The 27,586-nt window shown below is 43.8% G+C and overlaps 2 protein-coding genes across 5 annotated transcripts; both read right to left on the bottom strand.

The window, feature by feature from the left end:
• Nucleotides 1–288: 288 nt before the first annotated feature.
• On the bottom strand, nt 289–10,469 carry LOC112558398 (disrupted in renal carcinoma protein 2 homolog). 4 transcript variants are annotated; one of them, XM_025228880.1, is made up of 13 exons: nt 9,182–10,469; nt 7,117–7,899; nt 6,624–6,714; nt 5,226–5,389; nt 5,056–5,131; nt 4,753–4,835; nt 4,398–4,451; nt 3,203–3,332; nt 2,733–2,838; nt 2,254–2,321; nt 1,894–2,012; nt 1,291–1,473; nt 289–862 (listed from the first exon to the last, which is right to left on the bottom strand). In XM_025228880.1, the coding sequence occupies exons 2-13, from the start codon at nt 7,739–7,741 to the stop codon at nt 693–695; spliced, it is 1,869 nt and encodes a 622-aa protein (XP_025084665.1). In that variant the 5' UTR covers nt 7,742–7,899; nt 9,182–10,469; the 3' UTR covers nt 289–692. The 4 variants fall into 4 exon arrangements, with proteins under 4 accessions (XP_025084665.1, XP_025084669.1, XP_025084667.1 ...); XM_025228884.1 differs by lacking the exon at nt 9,182–10,469 and adding an exon at nt 9,145–9,164; XM_025228882.1 differs by lacking the exon at nt 9,182–10,469 and adding an exon at nt 8,799–9,105.
• Nucleotides 10,470–13,862: 3,393 nt separating this feature from the next.
• Nucleotides 13,863–22,996, bottom strand: LOC112558395 (multiple epidermal growth factor-like domains protein 10; the record flags this gene model as incomplete). Its single annotated transcript, XM_025228877.1, has 20 exons — nt 13,863–14,468; nt 14,647–14,776; nt 15,041–15,195; nt 15,581–15,811; nt 16,141–16,230; nt 16,776–16,904; nt 17,092–17,220; nt 17,592–17,723; nt 17,909–18,058; nt 18,379–18,484; nt 18,961–19,124; nt 19,489–19,601; nt 19,760–20,012; nt 20,389–20,531; nt 20,877–21,013; nt 21,205–21,325; nt 21,636–21,780; nt 21,932–22,033; nt 22,419–22,511; nt 22,945–22,996. Coding segments are annotated over 20 exons (2,673 nt in total), but the record flags the coding sequence as incomplete, so codon positions are not given.
• Between the last annotated feature and the right edge of the window lie 4,590 nt (nt 22,997–27,586).

The following is a 27,586-nucleotide window of genomic DNA, read 5'->3' as shown; positions in this document are numbered from 1 at the left end:
GCGAAGAAAAAAGGGATTGAATGGGCAGGCTTGTAATTAATTTGGAAGGCTTGATAAAGTCAATTAATAAAATTTTGTCAATCCAAAATCTTTCAGAAAAGTGTGTTGCGTTCAATTCTCCAGCCACCATGCAGAAGACTTAAGAACTAAAAAATGATGGTCTGTGGTTGGAAAGCGGTGTGAGCGCTCTATTTGTTTCGGAATTATTTAGTTTATTATTTCACTTATTTACTTATCACTTCACTTAGATAATCTAGGAATCAGCAGATGGACAATCGAAGTCAGAAATATTTCTTCTTTCTTTTATTCATTCATTCATGAACTATCAAAGTCCAAATATTCAAATACCAAACTTCTAGAAATGATCTGTTCTCCCTGTTGACAGTTCCCTGTTTTTGTAGGTGGTTTCTTTTGTGCACGACTTGCAAAAATATTATCCAATCAATTTTGCAGATTATTTTTCAAACAAAAGATTTTTCGATGGTTTTCCTTGTTTTGCTCTGCTGTGTGTGGTCAAACAGGAAGCCATCTATGTCCTCAATACTCTAGTTAAAAGAATATGAAACATCTCTTAACTTAAATTTATGTGCATCAGTATCGTCGTCTATAGAACATATTACAAGTTTAGCAACAAAGCAGGTAAAAGCATCACATGGTAAATCGTGAGGTCAGCTAAGAAGTGGCCCTGGTCTCTAGTTCTGAACATGTTTATCTGATTCAACCACTACTTCCACACTAAGGTCTTTGGGATTTGGGTAGGTCTCATCAACTTGTCTCCTGTTGAAGCGTTCTTTGAGCATCAACAACACAGGGATGGCGAGTGCGGTGATGCCAAAGAGAGTCCAGCTCATCCACAATGTCCCTACAGACACGACACAATAGGAGATGGTGACCGCCAACACAACACAACATAAGCAAGTAAACTGATCATATACAACAGAAAACAACCATACAACAACATGGCCGATGATCGTCCTGCAAACAATAGAGTAACAATACACAACAAGAGATAGTGACTGCTTAAAGTAAATAAAAGAATATAAACAGGCCATATACAGCTACTGCCAACTAAAAATAAAGAGCAAAGATAAGAGTAGCTATAAAAATTCCTGATTTTTGTTAAAAGCGCAAACATAGCAAATTTACATTTACCACGCAGTTACCTAGGTACTTACATAATTCCATGCATGTCTGAATGCTAAAATTAAAACACACCCACACATAGACACGCATGTTTACACCTATCAAAAGCTCTCAAGTATTAGGGGGACATTGAAGATGATAATTTACCTATATTCGGGATCATCCCAATAAAGAGAAATAAAACTCCTCCTATACTGCTCAGCAACAGAAGCACGACAGTTGTTGTTCCCTCCCCTATGGGGTAGGCCTGCTCACACCCGATCTCAAAGAGCAGAGGGAGAGAGGAGTTGAGCGCCAGCAGCGCCAGGATCGTCGTGGTGTAAAATAAACCTGAAATAAAAGAGACAGGCAGGATGAACAAAGCATAAAAAAATCCTAGAACAAGCAAGACTGGTTGATGATGTAAGGTACTAGGAGAGACCAGCCTGGACGATGAGAGTTTAACTCATTCGAGTCGCAAGGCTTCAACGAAGTCACACTGCCCTCGTTTGCATGGAAATTCACCAATTTTAAAACATCATAAAAAATAACTGTAAGAGATAGAAAAAAAATTCAACTAATAAGAAGCACAATACGACATGATAAAGACTAACATATGATATTAGATAAAGCACGGCAGGCGTTTATTGCTGACAGAAACAAAGAGAGACATTGACAGGGATATGGTTTTGTTACTGAAATTTTAGATTCGTGGTTTTGTACATATATATATACACACGTACAGGTTACAGAGAATATTCCAGCACTCACCGACAGAAGGTGTAATGACATTACTGGAGGCCAGGGCAAAGATGAGGAACTGCAGAGAGCCCACAGCAAACTGTACCAGCACACACCACTTCATGATGCGGGCAAACTTGTCTGCGAACCTGAACCAGGAGGCAACAGGTTACTTATCACTACCTGCAGATTACGAAAAGCGAAAATTAAATATTTATCCAGTTACAGATTTCTTTGTTCCTTTTTTTTTTTCATATTTTTACACAAAAGAAATAATATACGAATCAAACGACCTTGCTAAATGTTGTATTCTGTAACACTAAATCTGTTCAAAGTAAAATTAATAATTATATATTTCGCAGTGTATATATCTCATTACGTGTATCAGACCTTGCAATAATCAAAGATGCGATGGCAGAAGCTATGATTCCGTAGAACCCGATCCAGCCAGCTTCTTTCTGCAGAGAATTAATAATAACACTTAGTGAGGATACATTATAGGAAATAAAAGGTGTATTGTACACAATAAAATACACAATTACTGCGATCTAAATGGGTAGAACTATGCACAATAGATACTGTCAAAGCAATATGAAGCAGCCATGAGGGTCTCGGTCTGACATTGAAGAAAAGGTTACTGCGTTGAAAAAATTCCCCCACTATACAGTAGGTTGTGTAAGAGGAGTGTGTGTGGGGTAGGGAGGGTACATTTGTACTCTACACCGAGCCAGCAACTAAGACTAAATCACGGCAAAGCTGCTAGCCCTTTAAAGTCTTGCCCAGCTCTTGCCGGCTGTTACTGTTTAAGAACAATGAAGTAATTACAAGAGTTCGGTGAAGCGCGACTTGCAAGCCCCAGCCTCCATTACCTCCTCAATGTTGTGGACACTGAGGCTGATGTAAATCATGCCTGACCAGCTGAAGACCACGCCCACTGCCAGCACCAGGTACGTCACCATCACGAACATCTTCTTTCTGACAGAAGACAGCCGAGAACAGGTTAACCATCTCTGTAGTCTTTAACAAAAGACAGGTGTAGCAGACAACAGGACGAGTAGGTAGTAGCTGAAGGTAAGTGAGGCAAAAGTTAATCAGGGGCAAAGGTACTTTAATTAGTTCAAGGCAGAGCCGTCACTGCGCTTGATAATGTTGGGCGATGTGCTATGTACACCAACAAAAACATAAAAACTGCGATATTCACAGGTTACTTAAAGAAAGATAACTACAGCCGAATTGTTAAAGTGAGTATTGTAGTTACTTCCCTTAGATCATAACTCTGGGGAAAAATTTACACATGACTAATTCCCCTTCTACCCGTGTTTTGAGATCATGTAGCGACCTGAGCAAGCTTTTGAGCCCCTGGAGGAAGCTTTCTCGCTGGACACCGGCAGATGCACACGGAGGAGTGGGAGGCTTCGCTGGGAAGTAAATCAAGACTGTCAGCAACAGCACTCCGCACCATACGGCCTCTAGAGGACACGGAACAAGAGGAAAAATATATCGAAAAGCAATAAGCACATGAGAATATCATATGATAAAGGGAAAAAACACACACGGACACACATGCATAAACACAACTGCGCTATAAATACACGCATACATACATTCATATATACCTCCCCCTACATACACATATACCCAGATACTCACGGGCACTCACCAAGCGTACAAGAGCACACACATTTGCATTTGATGCTCGTGGACGTGCATAATGAACCTAAAATTAATGGTGCTAATAGATAGGCCAACCAAATTTTAAGTACACGCGAAAAATTGTCTGTGCAAGTCCAGAGCAATATTAAAGTCACTAAAAAAAAGAAGAAAAAAAAAGAAAAATTCTTTTAAATTCTGTTGAACGTTTTTAAGTGCAGTGGTAGAAAAAACAGCTTAAAGTATTCAAGAAAATGAGTCACAAGGTATATGATTTCCATACAAACTACTGAAAACTTTAAAAATTAGTTTCGTGGACTATCATGGACAAGTACACCGAACCCTGCTTAAACTTTACTTATGTCATATGTCTCATATTATATTATATCATATTATGTCATATTTATATTACTGATGCCTATTAGTTTGAAACAGATACGACAGTTACGACTTATCATTGGGACAATGCACGCAATCGGGTTTCATGAATTCTCCTACATCTATTTTGGGGGTTCATCAGAAGTCTATGGTGCGTGAGAAGAGCTTCATAAAAGTGTCTTATTTTTTGTCCGGCCCCCATGAGACGACCAGGCAAGTAGGAGCGGGTAGGGGGTACTACAGTGTTTAAACACATCGACATGTAACCTGAGCCAGTGCTGTCTTGAATGCTGCAGACCTTCATAGAGGGGATAGTAAAAATGACAGCATGAAAAAGTATCGCAAACATTAAATATTTTTGGGAGAACTAAATTCAGTTGCCCGAGCTAAGAATTTCTGGAGCATACATACGCACGCACTATACCTACAGACAATTACCTACATTCACTCAGTGACATAAACCACGCTTTAAAACCGTTATCTACCTACAGATTAGAGGCACGCACCAATGATCATGTAAATCTGGATGTTTTCTTTTGTTTGGACAATTCTGGACTCTTCTGAAATAAAATAAACATATCCATCAATCTATCAAGGATGTATCAATGTTTCATTGACACAAACACAAATGTTAAAATAATCAATTATGCCTTTGTGATAGTTTTCATTAGGGACTGACATTTCTAGAAATCCCAGTGAAATGGAACTCTGATTAAAAGTAACAGAGTCTAGACGTATATAAAGTGCTCAGGTGTTTTATTTGTAATCATTTCTCGAAAAATCATAGATGCCTGAGACTACCATTAGTCTGACTGCTGACTTTTATTGAAGATTTCGAAAGAAGTTGTAGAAACCGCATACCTGATTCAGTAGGATTGACTGACATTTGAGGTGATGTTAGTAATCTTCCTTTTTCTGTAGTCAGCCCAGCACTTGCAATATTTCTAATAGTGAAAATAATTTGCGAGGTTTAATGAGGCTATTTGCACCCTGTGGGGTGATTAATAATAATTTCACAGTTGTTTTTTTAAGTACATCAATGCCTGACATTGTAATGACAAACAATCCAACAAAATAGAAAACACAGAAGAAGTATTATCTTTCTTTTTTACAATATTTTTTCTTAACTCTCTAAAACACTTTAGGGCACAAAAGTCTATTGACCTCACAGAAGATGGGATCTGAGTTGTGTTGATGAACACTGACTCCGGACTAGTGAGCTGTGGCACCAAGTTGGGACCTGAATCACAATCACAACAGTAATTATTATTCAGCATTTGTGTTGAGAAAGGTGTGAGGAAGAGCAGTGATTTTGAAAAAAAAGTGGTACACACCAAGAACGAAGGCCATGGCGACTCCCACAAAGTTGGAAGATGTGCTCACAGCTGTTGCTGTGGCGCGTTGATGGAGAGGGAACCACACGGCGGACAGGAAAGGAGGAGCTCCCATGGCCACTGGTCCAGCCAGACCGTTCAGCAGATGGCCGACGTTGACCAGCCTGCCAAAGGATTCAAAGGACACTGATGGCTTAGTCACAGTGTGTGTGTGAGAGAGAGAGAGATGATAACTGTAACGATTCGCGATTGAGACGAATCTAGTTAGATTCATGTTTATTTTTAACTTTCCCTGTGGTCAGGGGAAGAGCAGTCGCGCGAGCGCTGACGCGGCTCTGTATGACTCATTTTCTTACGTCATAGATGGAATGACGTAAATCAGCTTAGCACAGCGTAACTAGGGCGACGGTAGGCAATGGAGAGCCATGTAGTACTCATGATTGGCTGAGAGAGAGTCTCCAAGAAAGACTGTTAGAGGGTCGTCCTAGTTACCTGGTCGCTAGGGGTGCATGATTGGTCAGGAGGGAAAAGAGGAGGAGTTAACTAGGTGATTCTAACGGTTCTCGGGACAGACGAGACCAAGCAGTTGGAGAGTGCAGAGCTCCGTGGTCAGTGAACAGTGTGTGGTTAACTGCTTGCAACGGATATCCAACGGTTTTCCCGTGGAGTATTATCGCGTGTATTCCGAGTGTGGTGTGGAAATCAATTCAGTCGGAATATAACATCTTCGCCGATACGGCTTTAATCTCTCCTTAGCTTCACGAACTGCGTGAAGTGATTCATGAGATTAACCTGCTGGTCTAGTCAGTGATCTCGTCAGCGCCAACCGTCTGAGAAACGTTAGGAGGAGGTTGACGCTGGAGGGTGTAGCGTTATTTTATTTTGTTTCATCCTCATCTCATCATTAGTTAATTTCATAAACATTAAATGTGTTAATCGTTGGCCGGACCTTTTTGTTGAAAAAGGTGAAAGAGTGCGGCGAGCGTGGTTTACATGCAGATGTTTACACGCGCTCGCAAACACATTCAACACACTCTTTCGTAAAACGTTACAGTAACTGATGTCGAACGTAAACGACAAATTGTGTGAAAATGCATCAATAATGGAAGAATCAATGTTATGAGATTCAAATTGATCTTCCCTAAGAAAATATATAAACACAAACTGTATTTCTTTTACTATAATAATTAATGATTTTAGTGACTCAAACATTTTTTTTCATCTTTGTATCACATAGACATTTTACAAAAAAAGAGTGTCGATAAACGTACAATATTGCTTGTTGGGGATCGTTTTTGATTTTTATTTTTTTATAAAATTTTGGGAGAGGGAGGTGGTCGATAGAGAGTTAGGACTATTTCAGTATTCTACAAACTGTTAAGGCAGTTATTTTCAGACCATGTTATGGCAGGAGCTTCCATGCTGAAGCACCGTAGAGTGGAGCCACCCGCCATGAGAAAGGCGCTGGTAACACATGCCCACCGCAGTCCTGCAGCACGAAGAAACACCACACATAAACTTGTAAGAAAAAGACGATGAGACAGACAAAGGTTTTTATACGGATACCTGCGGTGGAGTCAGCTGGGCATCACAATGCTAAACACATTATTTTTATGAACATTTTTATGTAACTGCTACGCTATAGCCATGCAGCCTCTTCTTGGGATTTATGGTGCTTTTGGCCCACACAGCTCTCAGTAATGATTATCTTTGATTAGTTAGTTGCTTTGTTGATTGGTTGGTTAGTTGGTTGATTGGAAATAGATTAAGTTGCATATCGCGGGACTTTTCTCCATTTCTACATCTTCTGAGTCTTCGAGGAATAAACTTGCGCGGCAAAGAAATAAGTAAATAAATAAGGACAATAGCGCCATCAATACAATTTTCATACCTTTAACATCTAGCATCCAAGAGAAGAAAACACCACCGAGGAAGTATGAGATGAAGACCCAGTTGTTTATAAGTGCAATGTCCCCATTTGACCATTTGAAGACGTATTGGCTGGTGGACGAGATGGGACCGAAGGCATTCCATACACAGCCCTGAGTGAAGGCAATAAGGGAAAAGACCGTTAGAATGTACCACCTGCGCTTGTAGACGGGTGCATCCTGGGTGCTCTCTGTCACTGGATTGTCTGACACCTCACCGTAGCTTGGCTGCACATTGTTTCCAGCAGCATATCCATTTGTAGGTTCATATTCGTCTTTCTCAAATCCCTCATTCGTTTTCGACTTGTTATTTGAAGATATCACAGGTGAAACGCCCGTCGCTGTCCTTTCTCTTTGTCCATCGCTATCAGATATCTTCTTCTTGAACACAGGGGATCCATTTGGTTCAAATCCCAAATTATCCATCCTTCCTTGCACAGTAGGTTCATCTTCAACTAACGAACTAACCTGTCTTCTGCTGGGTGGGCTTTTCTCGAGATGAAAGTCTCGTTCATCGTTCTTTCTGCGCTGATACGGCTCCTCATCCAGCTCCTCATCAAACACCCTGTTGTGGAAGCCAGACGCCATTTCTCGAGAAATATCGCTTGCTCGTGACTTGTCTGTGACTTGTCCCTGACTTCCCAGTGTCAGAGACAAACAGAACGTCTATAGGCAGGGCTTCACTGTTGTTGTTGCCGCTGCTGTTGATGGTGATGATGAAGCTGGTGGTGCTCCCTGATTCATCACTGCTCAAAACAGAACACAAACTAAGCTGAAGAATTGTGATATAGTTTACAAAGTATAATAATACACGTAGGACTCAATGGTAAGTGACGTACATAGAAAGGAAAATACTTCTACTGGTTTCCTGCCCATAGCTTCACAGTCGCTGACATTATTTTTTTATAGGTAAAGACTAGAATATAAGATGAGAAATGTTCGGAGAAACAGGTAGAATAAATGCAAGAGCTTCAAAGAAAGAGCACAAAAGACTTGTTTCGAATGCGAGAAGGAGCAGGTATATCCTGTGCAAAGAACAAACAGGGGGAGGGACATTTTCTTGGTCTCACCCCCAGTTCTTTGCTTTCTGAAGTTTGTGAATGAGGTGGGCAGGGCAGCCCGACAGCTGAGAGTCAGTAATCAAGACTTGATAAAACAAACGTATAGACAAGAGTGTTAGAAGTTTATCGATAGAGAAGGTAGCAGGTGACACTAATCTGACAAATAATCAGCAGATGGACAGACAACTGCAATTTGCCTGTCAAAGGTCATGTAAGCAGCGACGATGAAGCCAATATTTCTGATAGACGACCCAAGCGTTGGTCTCACCAACATTGAAGGTTTCGGTTTTAGGTATTTGGAAAGTGTTGGGTTGATTTTGTCGTTTCATGCAGAAGAGGTCTTCTGTCTTGTTATTTAGCTTCCATTTGTTTTGTAATATCCAATGTTTGCCATGACATATGCCATCCCCCACAGTGCTGACGACAGAGGGAGGGACAGTTGGCGATGGGGAAGAGTACAGAGTACAGCTAATTAGTTGAGAGCATAGGGCTGATGACAACTAGTGATGCAGGACTACAGTGCTTTGTTTTATAGCTTAGTTTAATAATTTAGGGTTAAGAATGACAATAAAAAGTTTACTTACAAAATTGTCTGCCTTCGACTACAGTTATTACCCGTATGGTTTCTCATTAACCATCCTACTTACCGCACTAGCACAAACATGTTTACTAATAAACATCCTTCATTGTGCTGCTTGCTCGTAAATCAAGCTCGTCTCATGTGTCACCAGAGGCATATCGGAGTAAATTACTGCCGTAATCTGTCAGGACTATCACTATGTCACAAACTGTGGCTCCACCTTCTACCACTTACCTGTGCCTCACCACTCACCTGAACAACGCTGACATGTGTACGACAAACCTTATAGCTTTCCACGACGCTGTAAAAATAAGTATAGTAAATAAAATATTCTTTAAAACACAGCACACCTTGCAAACAGACACTGTGACATACACTTGAACATACCGTGAGGTGAAGAGGCGACTGCAGCATTGTGACTGAAGCGCTTCAGGTGAACGCGGAGCGACAGGTGAGACGCCGTTACACATCACAACGACCCGCCTTACGCAAGTCGAGACAAAATGTTTCCCCCCGTGTGTGTACAAAGGTTTCTTCGGTCCACGTGCCTTCACCTTTCTCCAATTGAACCCAGCGAGTTGAATAAATATGTCACCCTATAGCCGGCCTACATTTGTGTGTCCGGCGTGTGTGTGCCTAGCGGTGTCGTGTCGTGGAACAGAGCATGAAAACTGTGTGTGTGGGTGTGTGCGTGCACGTGCGTGCATACCTGTGTGTGTGCCTAGCGGTGTCGTGTCGTGGAACAGAGCATGAAAACTGTGGTACTCAAGACGTGCTGTAGAAGTTATCTGAAAGCAATGTAGTGCAGGTTCGCAGTGCTGACCTGACCTTTGACCTGCTGGCGGATGGCTGGTGACGAACTGTGCGGGCCTACATTCAGAGGCCGGAAAAGTGTCAACAAAGTCACGAGTGACTCATTGTTTGTCTATGCAGCTAAAAGCACAGAAGAAGCAAATGTAAGACATTTCAGTCTTGTCTAGCAACCCCAGGACACAGCTAACAAGTCTCGAGACTTTTGGACTAGATTATCAGTTGCTAGTCTAGGACTGCTAAATATTGTATGTTCTGGTGTTGCAGTTAAATGTTATTGCACTTCTTAGTTTTTTATTTTGTCGTTACACGTTGCATTGTACTCCTTTTCTTCGTGGTATATCCGGACTGGATCATATGATCCGGACTGATTCATTTGAAGGTAAATACCTGTGTGTATGATACCAGCACGAATTTGACCTTTCGCCCCAGAAATACATGCTTATTCTTTCATACGATGAGAGCAAACGTGCAGCACGTGCTGAGTCACAATCATAAACAATGTGTAACCTAAACATGAATTTTATTTACATTGTTGACATATATACCAATTCTATCATATTCTACACCACTAGTACGTTTTTTAATGCCTAATTCTACTTAAGATTTTAAGCTACTGATGACTAAAGGGAGAGAAAAGTGATTTTGAAGTACGTAAGCCACTTGACATCGGACCAGACACTGAAAAGTGATGACACTGATCTGTCCCAAAATTTTGGAGACATATTGTTTTGTATCTCCCTGTGGGACCCCGGGGTATGTTTGCCTAGCAAGCATTGCAAGAATAGGGTCCCTGCCATCCAGCCAGGCATGTCGTAAGAGGCGACTAAGGTGGACACCTCACCTAGAGGTAAAATAGGTTGTGGTAGGGCTAACAACCCCACCATGTAAAAAAAATCCTGTTACAGAAACTAAAACCAGAGAACTCGTCACAGATGGCGAAGGTAATGAAGCACACCAGGAGACTGGACTAATGACGGACGACAGCCAAACCCGAAAGGGAGCTGGCGCCCCGACAGCGGATTTACTGAAGCCGAGGCAGAAGTTGAGGGTGGGGTGCTGGAACGTCCAGACCTTGTACCAGACTGGCAGGATGCTCCAATTAGTCAAGGAGTTTGACAACTACAACTTGGACATCCTGGGAGTCAGTGAGGTCAGATGGACCGGCACGGGAAAGAGGAGACTAGCGTCAGGACATACCATCTTGTTCTCAGGAAGATCAGACGCTCAGCACTCTGAAGGAGTAGCTCTACTCCTCAACAAGAAAACGGAAAAGGCACTGCTGGAATGGAAGCCTTATGGACCAGGCTTTTGAGAGCAAGATTCCATTCCAAGTACACCAAGCTGACAGTGCTAGCCTGCTATGCACCAACAAATGACTCTGAGCAGAAGACAAGGATGCTTTTTACGATCAGCTCCAGGCAGCCTCAGAAAGCGTTCCAGCCCACGACATGTTGCTCATCATCGGCGATCTCAATGCCAAGGTGGGAAGTGACAACACCTGCAGGGAGCATGTCATGGGCAAACATGAATCGGAAGCATTCAATGACAACGGAGAGAGACTGGCAGACTTTTGTGAAGAAAACAACCTACTGATTGGAGGCACACTCTTCCCACACAAAGACATCCACAAGGCAACATGGACATCACCAGATGGGATCACAAAGAACCAGATAGACCATGTCATCATCAACCGAAAATGGAGGAGCTCACTTCAAGATGTTAGAGCCTACAGAGGAGCAGACATTGCCAGTGACCACACTCTTGTGATAGCCACAGTTTCTCTGAAGCTGCGTCGATCACGAGGAAAACAGGCACGTCAGCAGAGAGTGGACTCCGGCAAACTAAAAAATCCAGCCACCGAAAGGGCCTTTGCTATGGAAGTAAAGAACAGGTTCAGGCACTAGGAGACCAACAAGAGATGACCTTAGACGACTTCAATCGAGTCTTACAGGAATCAGGAGAGAAAATACTGGGCTTCCAACGGAAAAAGAAAGAACAGTGGATCAGAGAAGAGACATGGAAGAAGATAGAAGAGAGAAAGTCAGCCAAACAAAGAATCAACAGCACCAGATCTGAACGCCTGAAGGAACAACACAGACAAAGATATGCAAAACTGAACAAAGAGGTAAAAGAGGATGACAAGAACCGACAAAAGATATCACATAGAGAAACTGGCAGATGAAGCAGAAAATGCAGCAAGTAAAATGACCTGAAGACACTGTACAAGATAAACAAACAGCTAAACAACGGGTTTTAAGAACAGTGATGTGCCAGTGAAAGACGTGAACGGTAATGTCGTCGAGGGAGAGGCAGGAAAACTACAGCGCTGGAGGGAGCATTTTGAGTCAGTTCTGAACAGACCAGATCCCCCTCAGCTTGCAGACATCCAGCCAGCAGCTATAGACCTTGACATCTGCACAGACCCACCAAGCCTGGAAGAAGTGACAGCAGCAGTCAAGACAATGAAGAGCGGCAAAGCACCAGGGGCAGATGGAATAACAGCAGAGATGTTGAAAGCAGACGTGAATGTGACAGCTCCCAAGCTGACTGAAATCTTCAGGCAAATTTGGGAATCAGGGCAGGTCCCTGTTGCGTGGAAGACAGGGCTCATCTTCAAGTTACCCAAGAAAGGAGATCTTGGAGACTGCAATAATTGGAGGGGCATAACACTTCTTTCCCTCACCAGCAAGGTCTTCAGCAAGATTGTTCTGTCAAGACTGACGGCAACTCTTGAGAAAGACCTCCGACCACAGCAAGCAGGATTTCGCCCTGGGCGATCCTGCTCCGAACACATCTTCATTCTGCGACAGATTCTGGAGCAGAGCAACGAATGGAACACACCGCTGTACATCAATTTCATCGACCTGGAGAAGGCTTTTGACAGCATCCATCGCGAGTCCTTATGGAAGATCCTGAGGCATTACGGAGAGTCCCTGCAAAACTTGTTCAGGTCATTGCAATGCTGTACAGCGATTTCAAATCCCAGGTTGTCTGTGACACGGAGCTCACAGACCCCTTCAACGTCAGTACCGGGGTGAAGCAGGGCTGCATTCTGTCGCCGTTCCTCTTCATCCTGGCCATGGACTGGATCATGAAGACTTCCACCGACAGCGAGAGGAGGGCTCAGATGGACCATGACTATGACAGCAACAACAGCGCTGGAAGACTTGGACTTTGCTGATGACATTGCCTGCTGTCACACCGCCACCAAGACATGCAGGAAAAAACAAAGGCCTTCTCAGAAACAGCTGGAAACCTTGGCTTGAAGGTCAGCACAAAAAAGACTAACAGTATGAGAGTGAACGCCAGAGTCCAAGACAGCATCAAACTAAATGGAGAAGAGATTGAGGAAGTTGACAGTTTCACCTATCTTGGGTCCAAAATGTCAAACACTGGGGATGCGGAGGTGGAGATTCGAGCCCGACTGGCGAAAGCCAGTCAGGCCTTCGCCTCACTCAGGAGCACATGGAAGGCAAAAAACATCAGCCAGAAGATCAAGCTGAGAATCTTCAAGTCAAATGTGATCAGCACCCTCCTTTACGGATCAGAATCTTGGAAGATGACCAAAACCATCAGTAACAAGCTTGACGTCTTCCAAAACAGATGCCTCAGGCGCATACTTAACATCTTTTGGCCAAACACCATCACCAACGAAGAACTCCACCGAAGAAGTGAAACCGAGTCCATCACCACGCAGGTTCAACGAAGGCGTTGGCGATGGATTGGACATGTGCTCCGCCAGCAGACAGCAGACCTTTCCAGAGTCGCCCTACGATGGACTCCAGACGGCCGAAGAAAACGAGGCCGCCCAAAGGAAACTTGGAGAAGAACAGTGGAAAGGGAGATGAAAGGAAAGGGCTGGACATGGGGTCACCTAGAGCGTGTTTCAGCCGATCGACATCGGTGGCGGACTCTGGTTGAGGCCTTATGTGCAACCTGATGCACAAAGAGGAATAGATAGATAGATAGATTGTTTTGTATCACAATGAAATGTTCATGACAATATTCTCTAAGAAAGATTGCACTGCTCAAAACAATTTGACAGCTATTCATTTCTTCAAAAGGAAATTGACAGTTTCGCACAGTTTTTGGAATTGCAAGAAAACTGTCAGTCATCGTCACATTTGTACATCGTGCCTTAGAGTTGTAACTGTCCTGACTCTCCATCTTCATGTCACGGTCAACGTGTAGCAGGATCTTCCATACCAAAGCTAAATACAGCAAGGATTTCCTTTCAGAAATAGCAAGACCTTCAGCACTTATGAAATGTGTCATTTACATGTTCATAAAATGTATGTACACACAACGATGGAGTGAACACAGGAGTGAAGTGAACAGGGAGACTGCTACTGCGGGCGTTCTTGTGCTGTGTGTCCATGCCTGACAGGACTCCTCACATCCCTCACAGGACTCCTCACATCACCCACAGGACTCCTCACATCCCTCACAGGACTCCTCACATCACCCACAGGACTCCTCACATCACCCACAGGACTCCTCACACCACTCACAGGACTCCTCACATCCCTCACAGGACTCCTCACATCACTCACAGGACTCCTCACATCACTCACAGGACTCCTCACACCACTCACAGGACTCCTCACATCACTCACAGGACTCCTCACACCACTCACAGGACTCCTCACATCACTCATAGGACTCCTCACATCACTCACAGGACTCCTCACATCACTCACATTACTCCTCACATCACTCACAGGACTCCTCACATCACTCACAGGACTCCTCACATCACATCACTAACAGGACTTCTCGTTGTCACAATGTTCGTCGCTGTCTGACGACAGAGACGCGTTGTCAAGGGCTGCATACATAGGGTTCGCCTCCTTATGGTCATCTACAGCAAGAAACAGAGAAAGAAGTAAGCAGCAAAAGGAGATCAGGACAAACGTCTCAACATATATAAAACAGAGAAAGAAAGAAAACCGGTAATTAGAAAGAAGTGGACTGTGTTTAGGAATAGTGATTTTAATGTAGGGGCATTTTCGAGGGGAAGCTCACTGAAATCCACCCACCATTAAGGCCTGCCTTCTGTGCCAGTCGTCGGTTCAAATCCTCCTCGTAGGGGGACACAATGTCGAGGTTGATCGTCTTTTCCATCGGAGCAGCCACAGCAGCTGCGCCCCCTACTGCTCCATGGATTTCCTGTGAATAGAGAGAACTGCTAGAGGTTGTCTTGTAGGCTCTTCTCAGTATTTGTAGAACAACTAAGAGTTTGTAATTTTTAAGGAACGGTCACAATTTATTTCATTTGTTTCTTACTACTTCTCCTCCTAAATACTGTTAGTTTTAATTGACCATCCGTGTGAAAGCTATGGCTTTAAGTATTCTCACTAAATGTGAGAAGAGAGGACTAAATCAAGAGTACAGAGGCTGGCAGAACAAGTGTCTTGTGTTAATGCACTGTACCTCGTATGATGGAGGTAAGCCTTGCAGATGACCCAGTCGGTGCTGAGGCGTCCAGTAGGCCCCTTGTCCAGCTTGACATGGAAGGGAGGCAATTTCTCTGTCTCTTGTTGTGGAATAAACAGGGTTGTCGAAACCTGTAGGCTCGTGCGATGCTTCTACAATATTAATTTAGATGCACTATTAATTTACAAAATAGACATGCAATAATTAACAAATAATTTTATTAATATTCAGCATTCAATACACTATAAATTATTAACCAATTATTAATTTCACACAGTTATAGTTTCCTGAACCTTTGTATTGACTCGGAGGTGGGCATGAGTGAAAAGCCTGCCATCTGTTGATGTCAATAGAGCGAAAAATAACTATTTCTCAAATAAATAGTTAAAGGCAAATAAAATGCTATGTAGTTGCGTGTGACAGAATAATATAATATAGTTAAATGTGACACAATCAGTAAACTATTTGGTTAGACAGGAAAACAGCAAGGATAACATCACAGAACACGGGAAGACAAGCAAGACAGGGTACACTGACCTGTGTGAACAACCACCTCCTGCCGTCTGGCGTTGTAGACTAGAGTAGTCAGGTGTTTCATCCGTCGTCGAAAGACAATGATTAAGATGATGACGACGATGAGGAGTAAGCTAGCTATCACAATGATGGCCAGTAGAACTGGGTTGAGTATTTCGTGGGTGTGATCGTCTGTCAAGCTCCCACGCGCGGTACTTTCTCCGGTATCGACAAGTCCATCAGCCGATGATGACCCTATGACGATCAAGCTCACATTTATAAAACGACTAACAACTTAAAACTAATTTTTAATTTAGGCAGCAAGTACAAATATAAATGTTGCTTTGCCAAGGAACAACATATTACCAGTTCCCAAATCGTAGAGTTTTCAAAGGAAATATAGCGACATATACTAGACCAGCAACCTGGCCACAGTGAGGTCTATACAAATAGAGTATCTTGCCTCTAGACATTTCTTTTTTAGGAGTCATATTACCTTTTAGTGTTCCCCATTCCTACAGATTCTATTTGTAGCATTTATAACTCTTTTCTCTGTTATTTCAGAAGTTTTTAATTTTGCTCACCCAAACAGCCCTTGAAGGGATCACAGACCTGGGTAGCGTTGCATCTGCATGTCGAGCGACAGAACATCCCGTAGGTGCCCGCCGGACAAGCTGTCGACCACCCAAACATTCATCACTACTACACTTCGACTTTTAAATGAAACACTTCTATGTTCACTATGCTTGTTGTACATACTTGCGAAGTGCTAGTCGTTCTCTAAAAATTATCTGATAACTGCGTGTGACATGACATTCGCTGCCAGAGAGTTGATGTAGACTGGCTTCATCTTTGAGCTAGGATCTGTAAACATTTTGTTTTCAGTACACAACAACCCCACGTGTGACGATGACCTTACTTGACAACAAAGCATGGTCTCCCCCTCCCCAATGTGCTGCTCACAAACTGTGTTTTAGACAAGATTTCTAGGTAAAATGTTTTGAGAAACACTAGTCAGAACGTTAGTATCTGAAACTTAAACTTTAATGGTTATTTCCCTTTCTTTTTCATTTGAACAATCTTTCGGCAACGGACATTAAGACTTTATAGAATGTGAGAACAGTTCATAATTCACAGAGGTAATAATCACAAATAATAACAAGGAAATACTCTATCAAGGCATTGGAGGTGAAAGACTTGTGAGAAGTGAGCGTCTTACTAATGCTACAGTCGAGGCCCGTGTAGCCGGCAGCACATTCACAGTAACCGTCAGTCGACCTGCACGACCCACCGTTGGCACACGTGCACGTGAAGCCACAGTCCTCGCCATACGTCCCTGCCGGACATGCTGCACGTGCAAACACACACACACACACGCACGCACGCATAATACAAATGTTCATGTATGTTTTCCGTCCTTTTTTGAGATAACAGGAAGATCTGTTGTCTCATATAAAATGTTTTCTAGACAGACCAGGCGATGTTGACTTTCCCACTGTGTGATTAATGAGTCCAGTGATTAGAAGACGACTTACTCTCGTTGCAGTGCGCTCCCCTGTATCCAGGTATACAGTCGCATACATTGGCCACGTGACTTTGTACTCCGTACACACACACCTGGGACTGGTACCGACATCTGGACCCCCAGGTCCCAGGAGGACATTCTGGTCACGTGACAAAAACATTAACGACAGACTGATATCATTAAAGTTCAGATATTAAAGTCACACCCAATATGTCCTTAACATAAAACGTGATAGTTTAAACAAGTGATTTTCATCCGTTTAGTAACACATCACACGTTAACTTTATTTACTTATTTTAATATGATCTGTGATGCCATCATGAGATAGACTTTAATCTAGCTAAGAAGAAAAACCGATTTAATAATAACACTTATAGAGGCTTTTAGAAACTGAGAGCCAGCGGAGTGAACCAATCAGCAAAATTGTGTGTTTGGCTTACTTCCTCCTAAAATTTAATTGAAAGTAAAATAGCTGGAATGGGAAATGTCTGGCATTGTGAAAAGGTTCACCTCGCTCGCAAGCCAGACCGATGTAACCATCAGGGCATGGACACCGCCCAGTCTCGTGGTCACACGCTGCTTCACTGCTGTTACACGCACAGGATTTGCTACACCGGTCCCCCCAGCTTCCGTTAGGACACACTGCAAAGTAACATGTTTATTTGTATCAGATCGTAATCTTAATATGAAGATTCTGGTGTATTAAACTATAATTACATCGTGTACCTATAGTTATCCCAGCATCCCTCAACCAACCTATACCTTCACCATTTCCGACCAAGACTTGCGTGCTATTGATGTACGTGTGTCACGTGCCACTGACCTACCTTCCTCACACGTGTTGCCTGTGTAGCCAGAGAAACACTGACAGTCACCAGAGACAGGATCACACAGTCCATGGTTGCACCTACAGCGCTGTTCACAGCGAGACCCGAACAGTCCAGAGGGGCAGGAAGCTTTCAGTTCACATCTCAGACCTGACAGTAAACATAACAGTTATAAGGCTATGCTCTGACACTAACTGTCGTTTCCTATTTATGGAAAAAAATATTTAATAGTTTTTGTTAAGTTGCTGTTAGATGGAGCCTGAGCTGTCCACATTTCAATATGAGTGTTAAATTCCATTAGATTTTACTTTAGTCCAATCAGAAATTCATTGGCAATGATCACAGTTACTAGCGAAGTAATGAATGTCAGGCTGTAAGCAAGAATATATGCAACGAGGACAATTAAACCGACGGCACAAGTGGCAATCAAGAGAAATAAAATGACTGAGTGTATTGTCAGGGTGCTCTACCTGTGAAACCTTCCTGACACGCGCACTCTCCAGTCACGTGATCGCAGCTGGTTGTATGCTCCATGTCGCAGTCACATTCCTGTCGGCATCCATAACCATAGTAGCCCTGTCCAAAAGATTGACTTGCAAAAGTTATAGCTGTCTGTGGTGCTTAGTCAAATGAGCATGTGAACGAGAAAGTACAGCCCTCGCCTCCCAAACACTAAGGTGGACTGATCAGCAAGACAAGTCTTGAGAACTGCGAGCACCCCGCATCGTTAACACTGCATAGCTATCCCTTCTCCAGGTAATATTACCTCTGGTTCGATATTTAGGTTGCTGGAAAGTACGGGTATTTTAGAAACACTCTGTTGTTCACATGCTTGAGGTGTGGGTGGAAAGTGCAATGGAGTGTAGCGGAGTAAAGAAGGAAAGACTGTCAAATGTGGGACAGCGTTTGATACTCTGATATGGGTGTCTGATATGTCTGCCTGTACACTGCCACCGGCAATCATAACCTACCATCACAATGTAGGGTAGATATTTCAGTGTTTGCTGGCTTACTACGGTTATTACGGGTGGTTATGCATATGCATCAATCACCTGACAGGGCAGCTCACACTCGGTGCCGTTGTAGCCCCGCTGGCAGATGCACTTTCCCGTCACCGGATCGCACTCCCCGTGCTGGGAGCACATGCAGGTCTCCTGGCACTCCCTTCCATAGTAACCCACATCGCAGTGCTCTGCGCATGTCAGTCCTTGCCATCCTAAGACAGAGACAACTCTACTACAGGATAACAGTTGATCACCACAGCCATCAGACTACTAGTAGTCAGTCTTCACTTATGGCAATAATATTACAGTAACTTAAAACCTGTAAGACCAACATTGTCTTTAATAACATTTTTTTGAAGGATGGGGCAGAGTTTGTTCTTTTCTATAGAATGGCGACACTGGAAAATTTGCTACCTAGTTTTGGTAAAAAAACTAAGACTGAGAAATGTGTTAGCTGGCATTGATGTAGAAGTAAGACAAAGTAAAACGTGTAACCTTGCTTTAATACAGAATTGAGACTGAAATTTAATACACAAGTTTACATTTGACATAAAGATAAGACTAAACATTTGCTACCTGGCTTACACATGCACCGCCCACTGTCAAATAAACAGTATTCAGCGTTTGCACATGCGCACTGCTGCAGGCACAAAAGACCCCAGAATCCTGTAGGACATTTAGTTTCGCACCTGTGGAATTACAGCATAAGAGCTAGATCAGACACGGTAAATCAGGGTAGTTGCTTTTATATATATATATGAGAGATATATATATATATGTGTACGGAAAGCAGATGAGAAAGTGGAAGCATTGAAGAGAGAGAGGTTTAGCCACAAATTACTCATACTTTTCACCGATGAACCCAGGAGGGCAGGTGCAATTCCCTGTCACGTGATGACACTGGCCGCCATTGTGGCAGGTACACACACTTTCACACCTGTCCCCGTAGTAGGGAGGCTGGCAAGTTTCTCGACATGTGCTTCCCCTCCAACCTGCTGAACACAGGCACTGGCCGGTCTCGCCATTGCATGCAGTCGTGTGGCTGAACTCGCACGTGCAGTTGTTTTCACAGCCAACTCCCCACTTGTTCTCTGGACACTCTGCAAATTGATAATATATATTAAACTTCAAGCTGTAGTCTACATTTGTGGCTGACAAAATATAAATTACGAACTCAGCAACGTGAGATCAAAGCACCTGCAGTTGGACATTTAAGAGGGTGAGTCAATAATTGGCAACATTAAACTAAACAGCTATAAACATTTTTTTAAATTTAAAACTTACAGTAACATTTTTAAGTCCGTTGCTTTTCCACACACGTTAAACTTTATTTATATTTTAATTATAATTATTTACAATGTGTACGTGTTTTAGGTAACTCTTTGTATATTTGAGTGTTATCTATAAGATATGGGTTATGGTTAGGCTGAGGACAAATTACAATATTGAACTCATAGGAAAGCAAAACATTGAAACCTCTCTTGTCGCACTTCTCGCCGCTGTAACCCTGGCTGCAAACACAGGTACCATTGTGAGGCAAGCAGTGTGAGGCATACAGACAGTCGCACTGATGTAAACACCCGACACCCCAATAATTCTCTCCGCATTGGTCTTGACACCTGAATGTTGACAAACAAACGAGACAAGCAGAATTAAGTACATTGTGTTATCGATGCCTTCTTGTGCATGTGCCTCATTTTCTCGGCTTTATTAAACTACTTTTCTCCACTTTGATAAGTCTACCCTGTTTGACACTCAGGGGTGTAGCAGTTATTTTCCCCACCTCATTATTATGTCTGAGACAGAAACAAATTATCCACAGGCAGCTTAATGCTGAGACATGTGCGAGAGTATTTTATGATAAAATACAATAATCTTTATCAAGTTCCTGGAAATGAAAGCCTCGTCATCACTGCCTGTAACTGTCATCTACATCAGTAGCGGGTGATGTGGGTCTCACTCACTTATCTCCCATGTATCCTGGGGCACAGTGACACTGGCCAGTGTCTGCACTGCAGAGGGCGCCGTTGTAACATGTACAAGTGTTGACACATCCCCGGCCATACTGTCCCGGAGGACATGGCTCTGTACAGTAAATGCCCTTGGACACACAATGAAGAGGATTAGATGTTCTGAAGCATGCAGTGAGAACGACAAAGTTAAAATATTTCCTTACCACATACTAGACAGGGTAGACATGTTCGGAAACAAATTTTTCGTGATAATCAATTTTTCAAAATCGTTGTACTTTTTAGCATCAACCTTACCATCAACCTCATCATCCAGCCTTACCATCCAGCCGGCGCCACAGCTGCACGTGCCGTTGCGGTGGTCGCACGTGGCGTTATTCTGACACTTGCACACGTTCTCACAACCGACCCCGTGCGTTCCATTCTGACACGTGTCTTCACACCTGTATACAACAAAGAATGGAAAAACAACCTTGAAGCAGTTAGCAAGCATACAATAATTAACAGCGACACCGAGAAGATGAAAAAGGCAGCTAAGTTACTGAATTGAACAGAATGTCTTCACTAAATGGCAAACAGTCCAGATTTTGTCTTAATTTTACGATTTTTTATTTCATTTGAGTTATAAATTGAAAGCTTAAGTGATCAAACGCCACTTTGTGTCTTGTCATCGAATGGGTACTTACGATTGGTCTATGGTCAGATAAAGAGATAAAGCACTAACTTATAACTAACGGCGGAAAGATTACTAACAATGGACCCGTGTAGCCGGAGGGACAAGTGCACACCCCAGTCACGTGGTCACACTCCGCGTTGTTCTTGCATTGGCACTCAAAAAGGCACATATCTCCATAGTAACCAGTCTGACATGGCTCCTCGCAGGTAAGGCCCTCGTAACCTAAAGGACAAAACACTAACTGCTGGTTAACCAAGATAAACATAAAGTAAACATCGCCCATCAGTGAGTCCACCCATCTTTTCGTTCATCTATCCACGCATTTATTCATGGCCCATTTGTCGTTTATTTATCAACTTGAACGTCTGCTTACCTGGATGACACAGGCAGTCTCCGTTTTCTGGGTCGCAAGAGCCGTTATCATTACACGAGCACTGGTTGGTGCAGTTGTCTCCCCAGGTGCCGTCAGAGCAGGCTGTGAAGACAGAAGAAAGTTGTTTTAGAACACTAGAGCATGTAGCAGACATGGCTGGAGCAGGCAAGCAGTGACATTGCATAGTTTTATTTGAGCTTTAATTTTAATGTTTTAGTTTTAATTAATGAAACAATCATTTATCTGCTCACATGACAGACCTTGCTCTTTGAACAAAATGGACTTCTCTTCTTCAACATATGTCTGAACTTCTTGTTATAAAAAACACAAGATCTTTTGCAAATCAGGCAGCACGCAAGATAATAGGAAACCGATGAAACTGAATCATCTGTGAATTATCTTGACTAAAACCCATTTGCTATTGTCAGTAAAATGAAATAATAAAGAAACTGTGTTTAAAGCATTCTAACAGAAGAACTGGCCTTACTGTAGTTGCAAGCAGAGCCCCGCCAGCCTCGTTCACAGTCACAGAGCCCAGGGGAGACGCACTCACCCCGATCACACCCGGGGTTGCACACAGCTGCCGATAGAGAGGACAACTTTAATGTCTTATCCATCTCCCTTCCACTCTTTTTCTCACTACCTTCCTCTCTCAAACAGTTACAAACTCATTTCTTCACTCACTCGTACATTTACACACACTTTATATTGTATACTCCCATCCATAGATACAGACATAGATTCTTGCAGATACATAAGAGAACAAGTTTTTTTTAATAATAAAAGAAAGTAAAACAATTGTGAATGATAAGTACCTTCGCCTTAGATGAAACCAACCATAGACGGCTAAGACCTAGAGTTTGCAAAACTCAATCACTAGTCACACCCCTTCCCAAAAAAGCAAACAGTAAACAGTTCCAAGACATCAGAATCCTACGCCTAATCAACCATCCAAACAAAGTTATGCAGAGGGCAACCCAGAATCACGAGGTCAGAAGAGTTGGAGGACTTACGGATACATGTATCACCATCTTCAGTGTACCCTGCGCAGCAAACATTCTTCCTGCGATAGGCGAGCTCCGTGACCACCTTGTACGTTGACCTCAGCTCTGTTCTGTAAGCAGCAAATGTTGTTTAACTCGAGATACATGCATACGAAAAAATAGAAAGACGAGACAAAAATGGCGTATCATACGACTACTTCTAAGATGTTAATCTGTTCCTATTCCTTTGGCTAAGGAGCATACACATATTTTAGTTACAGAAGTCTTACAAAACAAGTGCGAGCATGACAACTGTGAAATTATAGGTCACGAATCACATTCGCATACACAAACGCATGCACTCACATTCACACTTACCACCAGACCCTCCTCTATGCACCAGGCCCTCACTCAGACCAGGCCCACCCTTTTCGTATACTTGAAGGAAACGAGGTACCCCTAAGCTTCTCATGCCAAAGAGAAGAAACTGATGAATCAAATTTTTTTCTCAAAGTTTTGCACCAAGACCCTCCCATCGACCTGGAACTTTTGTTAAAAAAAAGTTTTGCACCAGGCCCTCCCTTTGCACCAGACCCTCCTCTTTGCACCAGACCCTCCCATCGAAGTGGAACTTTTCTTTAGTCTTCTAATGCCAAAGCGAAGAAACTGATGAATCAAATTTTTTTGTTTTGCACAAGGCCCTCCCTTTGCACCAGACCCTCCTCTCTGCACCAGACCCTCCCATCGACCTGGAACTTTTGTTAAAAAAAAGTTTTGCACCAGGCCCTCCCTTTGCACCAGACCCTCCTCTCTGCACCAGACCCTCCCATCGAAGGGGAACTTTTTTTTACTCTTCTAATGCCAAAGCAAAGAAACTGATGAACCAAATTTTTTTGTTTTGCACCAGGCCCTCCCCCTGGTTTGTTTGCTTTTGTTTTTTTTTTTGTTTTTTTTTGTTTGTTTTCTTTTTTGAATGGTTAGGGTTTAAGTGTTCTGCAATTCACATTAATTCATCCAACTGGCTGCGTTCTTCATCGACGTGCTAGTCGAGTAAACCCATCGCCTAAAGTTGTTTCATTTCTTATCATCTGCTTTGCAACGATATTTGAAAGGTTTCAACAAAATGCGAAATGAATGAAAAAAATTGTAAAGCTAGGGAACAGCCACGCGAAAATGTGTCTCTCTTTACACTTTCGCCGATGCCACCCCCGAGGCGAGAGTCCGGGGCGTTACTGAGAGTCTGACTCGGCAAAAGCTTTCCCTCCGGTTGGATAGACTTTTTCAGACTCTCGACGCGGAGGCCAGCTACCCCTCACTAAACGGTTCACTCGGTAGTAGTGACAGGCGGTGTGTAGAAAGGGCATCGACGTAATTACTGGGAATTCCTCGTTCATAAGAAGAATTTCAAGAACCCAATCCCTATCACGAAGGACGTTCAAGGAGTTTGCACTGTTTTCAAAGCATGGTCACATCCACCTTGATTCCTTCTAAAGGCAGCCAGACCTGTTATTGCTCAATCTCTTGTGGCTAAACGCCACTTCTCCCTCTAAGAAGTTAGCACCGATGCGTGAAGAATCGGTGAACTATTTAACAGGCTAGAGTCTCGCCCGTTATCAGAATTAATCAGACAAATCGCTCCACCACCTAAGAACGGCCATGCGCCACCACCCACCGAATCAAGAAAAAGATATCAATCTGTCAATCCTTACAGTGTTCGGACTGGGTGTGTTTTACCGTGTTGAATCAAATTAAGCAGCAGGCTCCACTCCTGGTGGTGACCTTCCGTCAATTCCTTTAAGTTTCAGCTTTGCAACTATACTTGCCCTGGAACCCGAAAACTTTGGTTTCAGAGTCGATGAAGCGACACCTGCACAACGCTAGTTGGCATCGTTTATGGTCAGAACAATGACAGTATTTAATCGTCTTCGAACCTCTGACTTTCGTTCTTGCCTATTGAAAATATGCTTGGCAAATGCTTTCGCAGTTGTTCGTCTTGCGAAGACGACCCTGCGAAGAGCCGCGCTCGCTCAGGCTTCGCGCAGTGACCGTCGCGAGACCGCACGACCATGCCTGAGATGCAACTAATAGCTTTTTAAGCACAACGACTTTAATATACGCTATTGGAGCTGGAATTACCACGGCTGCTGGCACCAGACTTGCCCTCCAATAGATCCTCGTTAAAGGGTTTAAAGTGTACTCATTCCAATTGCGGAGCCTCAAAAGAGTTCCGTATTGCTATTTTTCGTCACTACCTCCCCGAGCTGGGAGTGGGTAAGTTGCGCGCCTAGTGCCTTCCTTGGATGTGGTATCCGTTTCTCATGCTCCCTCTCCGGAATCGAACCCTGATTCCCCGTTACCCGTAGGCAACATGGTAGGCCTATCACGTACCATCGACAGTTGATAAGGCAGACATTTGAAAGATGCCTCGCCGGCTCGAAGCCATGCGATCGGCACAAAGTTATCCAGAGTCATTAAAAGGGACGGGGCCGAGACCCCGACTGGTTTTGAACTAATAAAAACGCTCTTTCCCGGCTTTGACACCGGGTTGGAGTTGGTTTGCATGTATTAGCTCTAGAATTGCCACAGTTATCCAAGTAGAAATGGATCATCTAAGGAACCTCGACCGATTTCATGAGCCATTCGCGGTTTCACCGTACGAGGGTGTGAACTTAGACATGCATGGCTTAATCTTTGAGACAAGCATATGACTACTGGAAGGATCAACCAGAATGCTGTTTTGTGGTTTTGGAATACCGTAACCCCACGAAGCAGTCGCCGCGAGGCCCGCGGGTCCTGCCATACGTGGCCGTGCATTTTCGTTCGGTAGTTTTTCCGCTCTTTGCAACCGAATCATCGGTTCAAATTTTCAACGTGCTGAGCGTTCACCCGATCGACACGAGCGCGCTCTTTCACTCGAGACACAGTCAAGCTTATTCGATACGCCGACGCGGCTGGCCGAAAGGAGCACGACGAACCCCTCTCTGCTCAACCAGCCCACGCCTGAGCCGCGCGAATCGCCAGCGAGCCAACCCGTACCACACCTTCTTCGGTCCGCTTCGAAACCGGCTCGCAGCAGGACGGGACGCAGACAACGATCACTTTCGACCGAGGGCGTCGCACGCCGAGCGAGCGCTCATTTGCCAAGGCAAAATCCACAACTGGGTGAGCACTACATGGCTAATAGTAACCTTTCTCTATTGCCATGTTCACTTTCTGGCGCCTTTCGGCACACCTGCTCCCCATATATATAGCGCCGATTTTGCCCTTCCCTGCCTTGTGCCACGCCTCCCCTTGCACCAGGCCCTCCGCACCAGGCCCTCCGCACCAGACCCTCCGCACCAGACCCTCCGCACCAGACCCTCCTATTCGGTAAACTTCAAGGAGACGAGGTTCCCCTAAGCTTCCAGTACCAAAATGAAGTTACTAATGACTAGAAGTGTGTTTTCAATGTGTTGCACCAGACCCTCCTCACCAGACCCTCCCCTCGAACGAACATTTTACAAGTTTGGCACCATGCCTCCGCACCAGACCCTCCGCACCAGACCCTCCTGTTCGGTAAACTTGAAGGAAACGAGGTTCCCCTAAGCTTCTAGTACCAGAATGAAGTTTCTAATGACTAGAAGTGTGTTTTCAATGTGTTCACCAGACCCTCCGCTTTGCACCAGACCCTCCGCTCGAACGAACATTTTACAAGTTTGGCACCATGCCCTCCGCACCAGACCCTCCGCACCAGACCCTCCTCACCAGACCCTCCCCTCGAACGAACATTTTACAAGTTTGGCACCATGCCCTCCGCACCAGACCCTCCGCACCTGACCCTCCCCTCGAACGAGCATTTTACAAGTTTGGCACCATGCCCTCCGCACCAGACCCTCCGCACCAGACCCTCCGCTCGAACGAACATTTTAAAAGTTTGGCAACAGGCCCTCCGCACCAGACCCTCCGCTCGAACGTACATTTTCCAAGTTTTGCACCAGGCCCTCCCCTGGTTTTTTTTTTTTTTTTTTTTTTTTGAAAATGGTTAGGGTTACAGTCTTCTGCAATTCACATTAATTCACGCAACTGGCTGCGTTCTTCAACGACGCACGAGCTGACTGATCCCACCGTCTAAAGTTGTTTCATTTCGTTTCTTACCATCTGCTTTGCAAGGATATTTTAAAGGATTATACTGGGAATTCCTCGTACATAAGAAAATTTCAAGCCCCCAATTCCTATCACGAAGGACGTTCAATGAGTTACCATTCTTTTCAAAGCATGGTCACATCCACCTTGATTCCTTCTAAAGGCAGCCAGACCTGTTATTGCTCAATCTCTTGTGGCTAAACGCCACTTCTCCCTCTAAGAAGTTAGCACCGATGCAAGAATCGGTGAACTATTTAACAGGCTAGAGTCTAGCCCCTTATCAGAATTAATCAGACAAATCGCTCCACCACCTAAGAACGGCCATGCGCTATCACCCATCGAATCAAGAAAAAGATATCAATCTGTCAATGCTTACAGTGTGCGGACTGGGTGTGTTTTACCGTGTTGAATCAAATTAAGCCGCAGGCTCCACTCCTGGTGGTGACCTTCCGTCAATTCCTTTAAGTTTCAGCTTTGCAATCATACTTCCCCTGGAACCCGAAAACTTTGGTTTCAGAGTCGATGAAGCACCACCTGCACAATGCTATTT

The sequence above is a fragment of the Pomacea canaliculata genome, linkage group LG2 (assembly GCF_003073045.1).
Source record: "Pomacea canaliculata isolate SZHN2017 linkage group LG2, ASM307304v1, whole genome shotgun sequence".
Taxonomy (NCBI): domain Eukaryota; kingdom Metazoa; phylum Mollusca; class Gastropoda; order Architaenioglossa; family Ampullariidae; genus Pomacea; species Pomacea canaliculata.
This window is presented reverse-complemented; position numbering and strand designations above follow the sequence as displayed.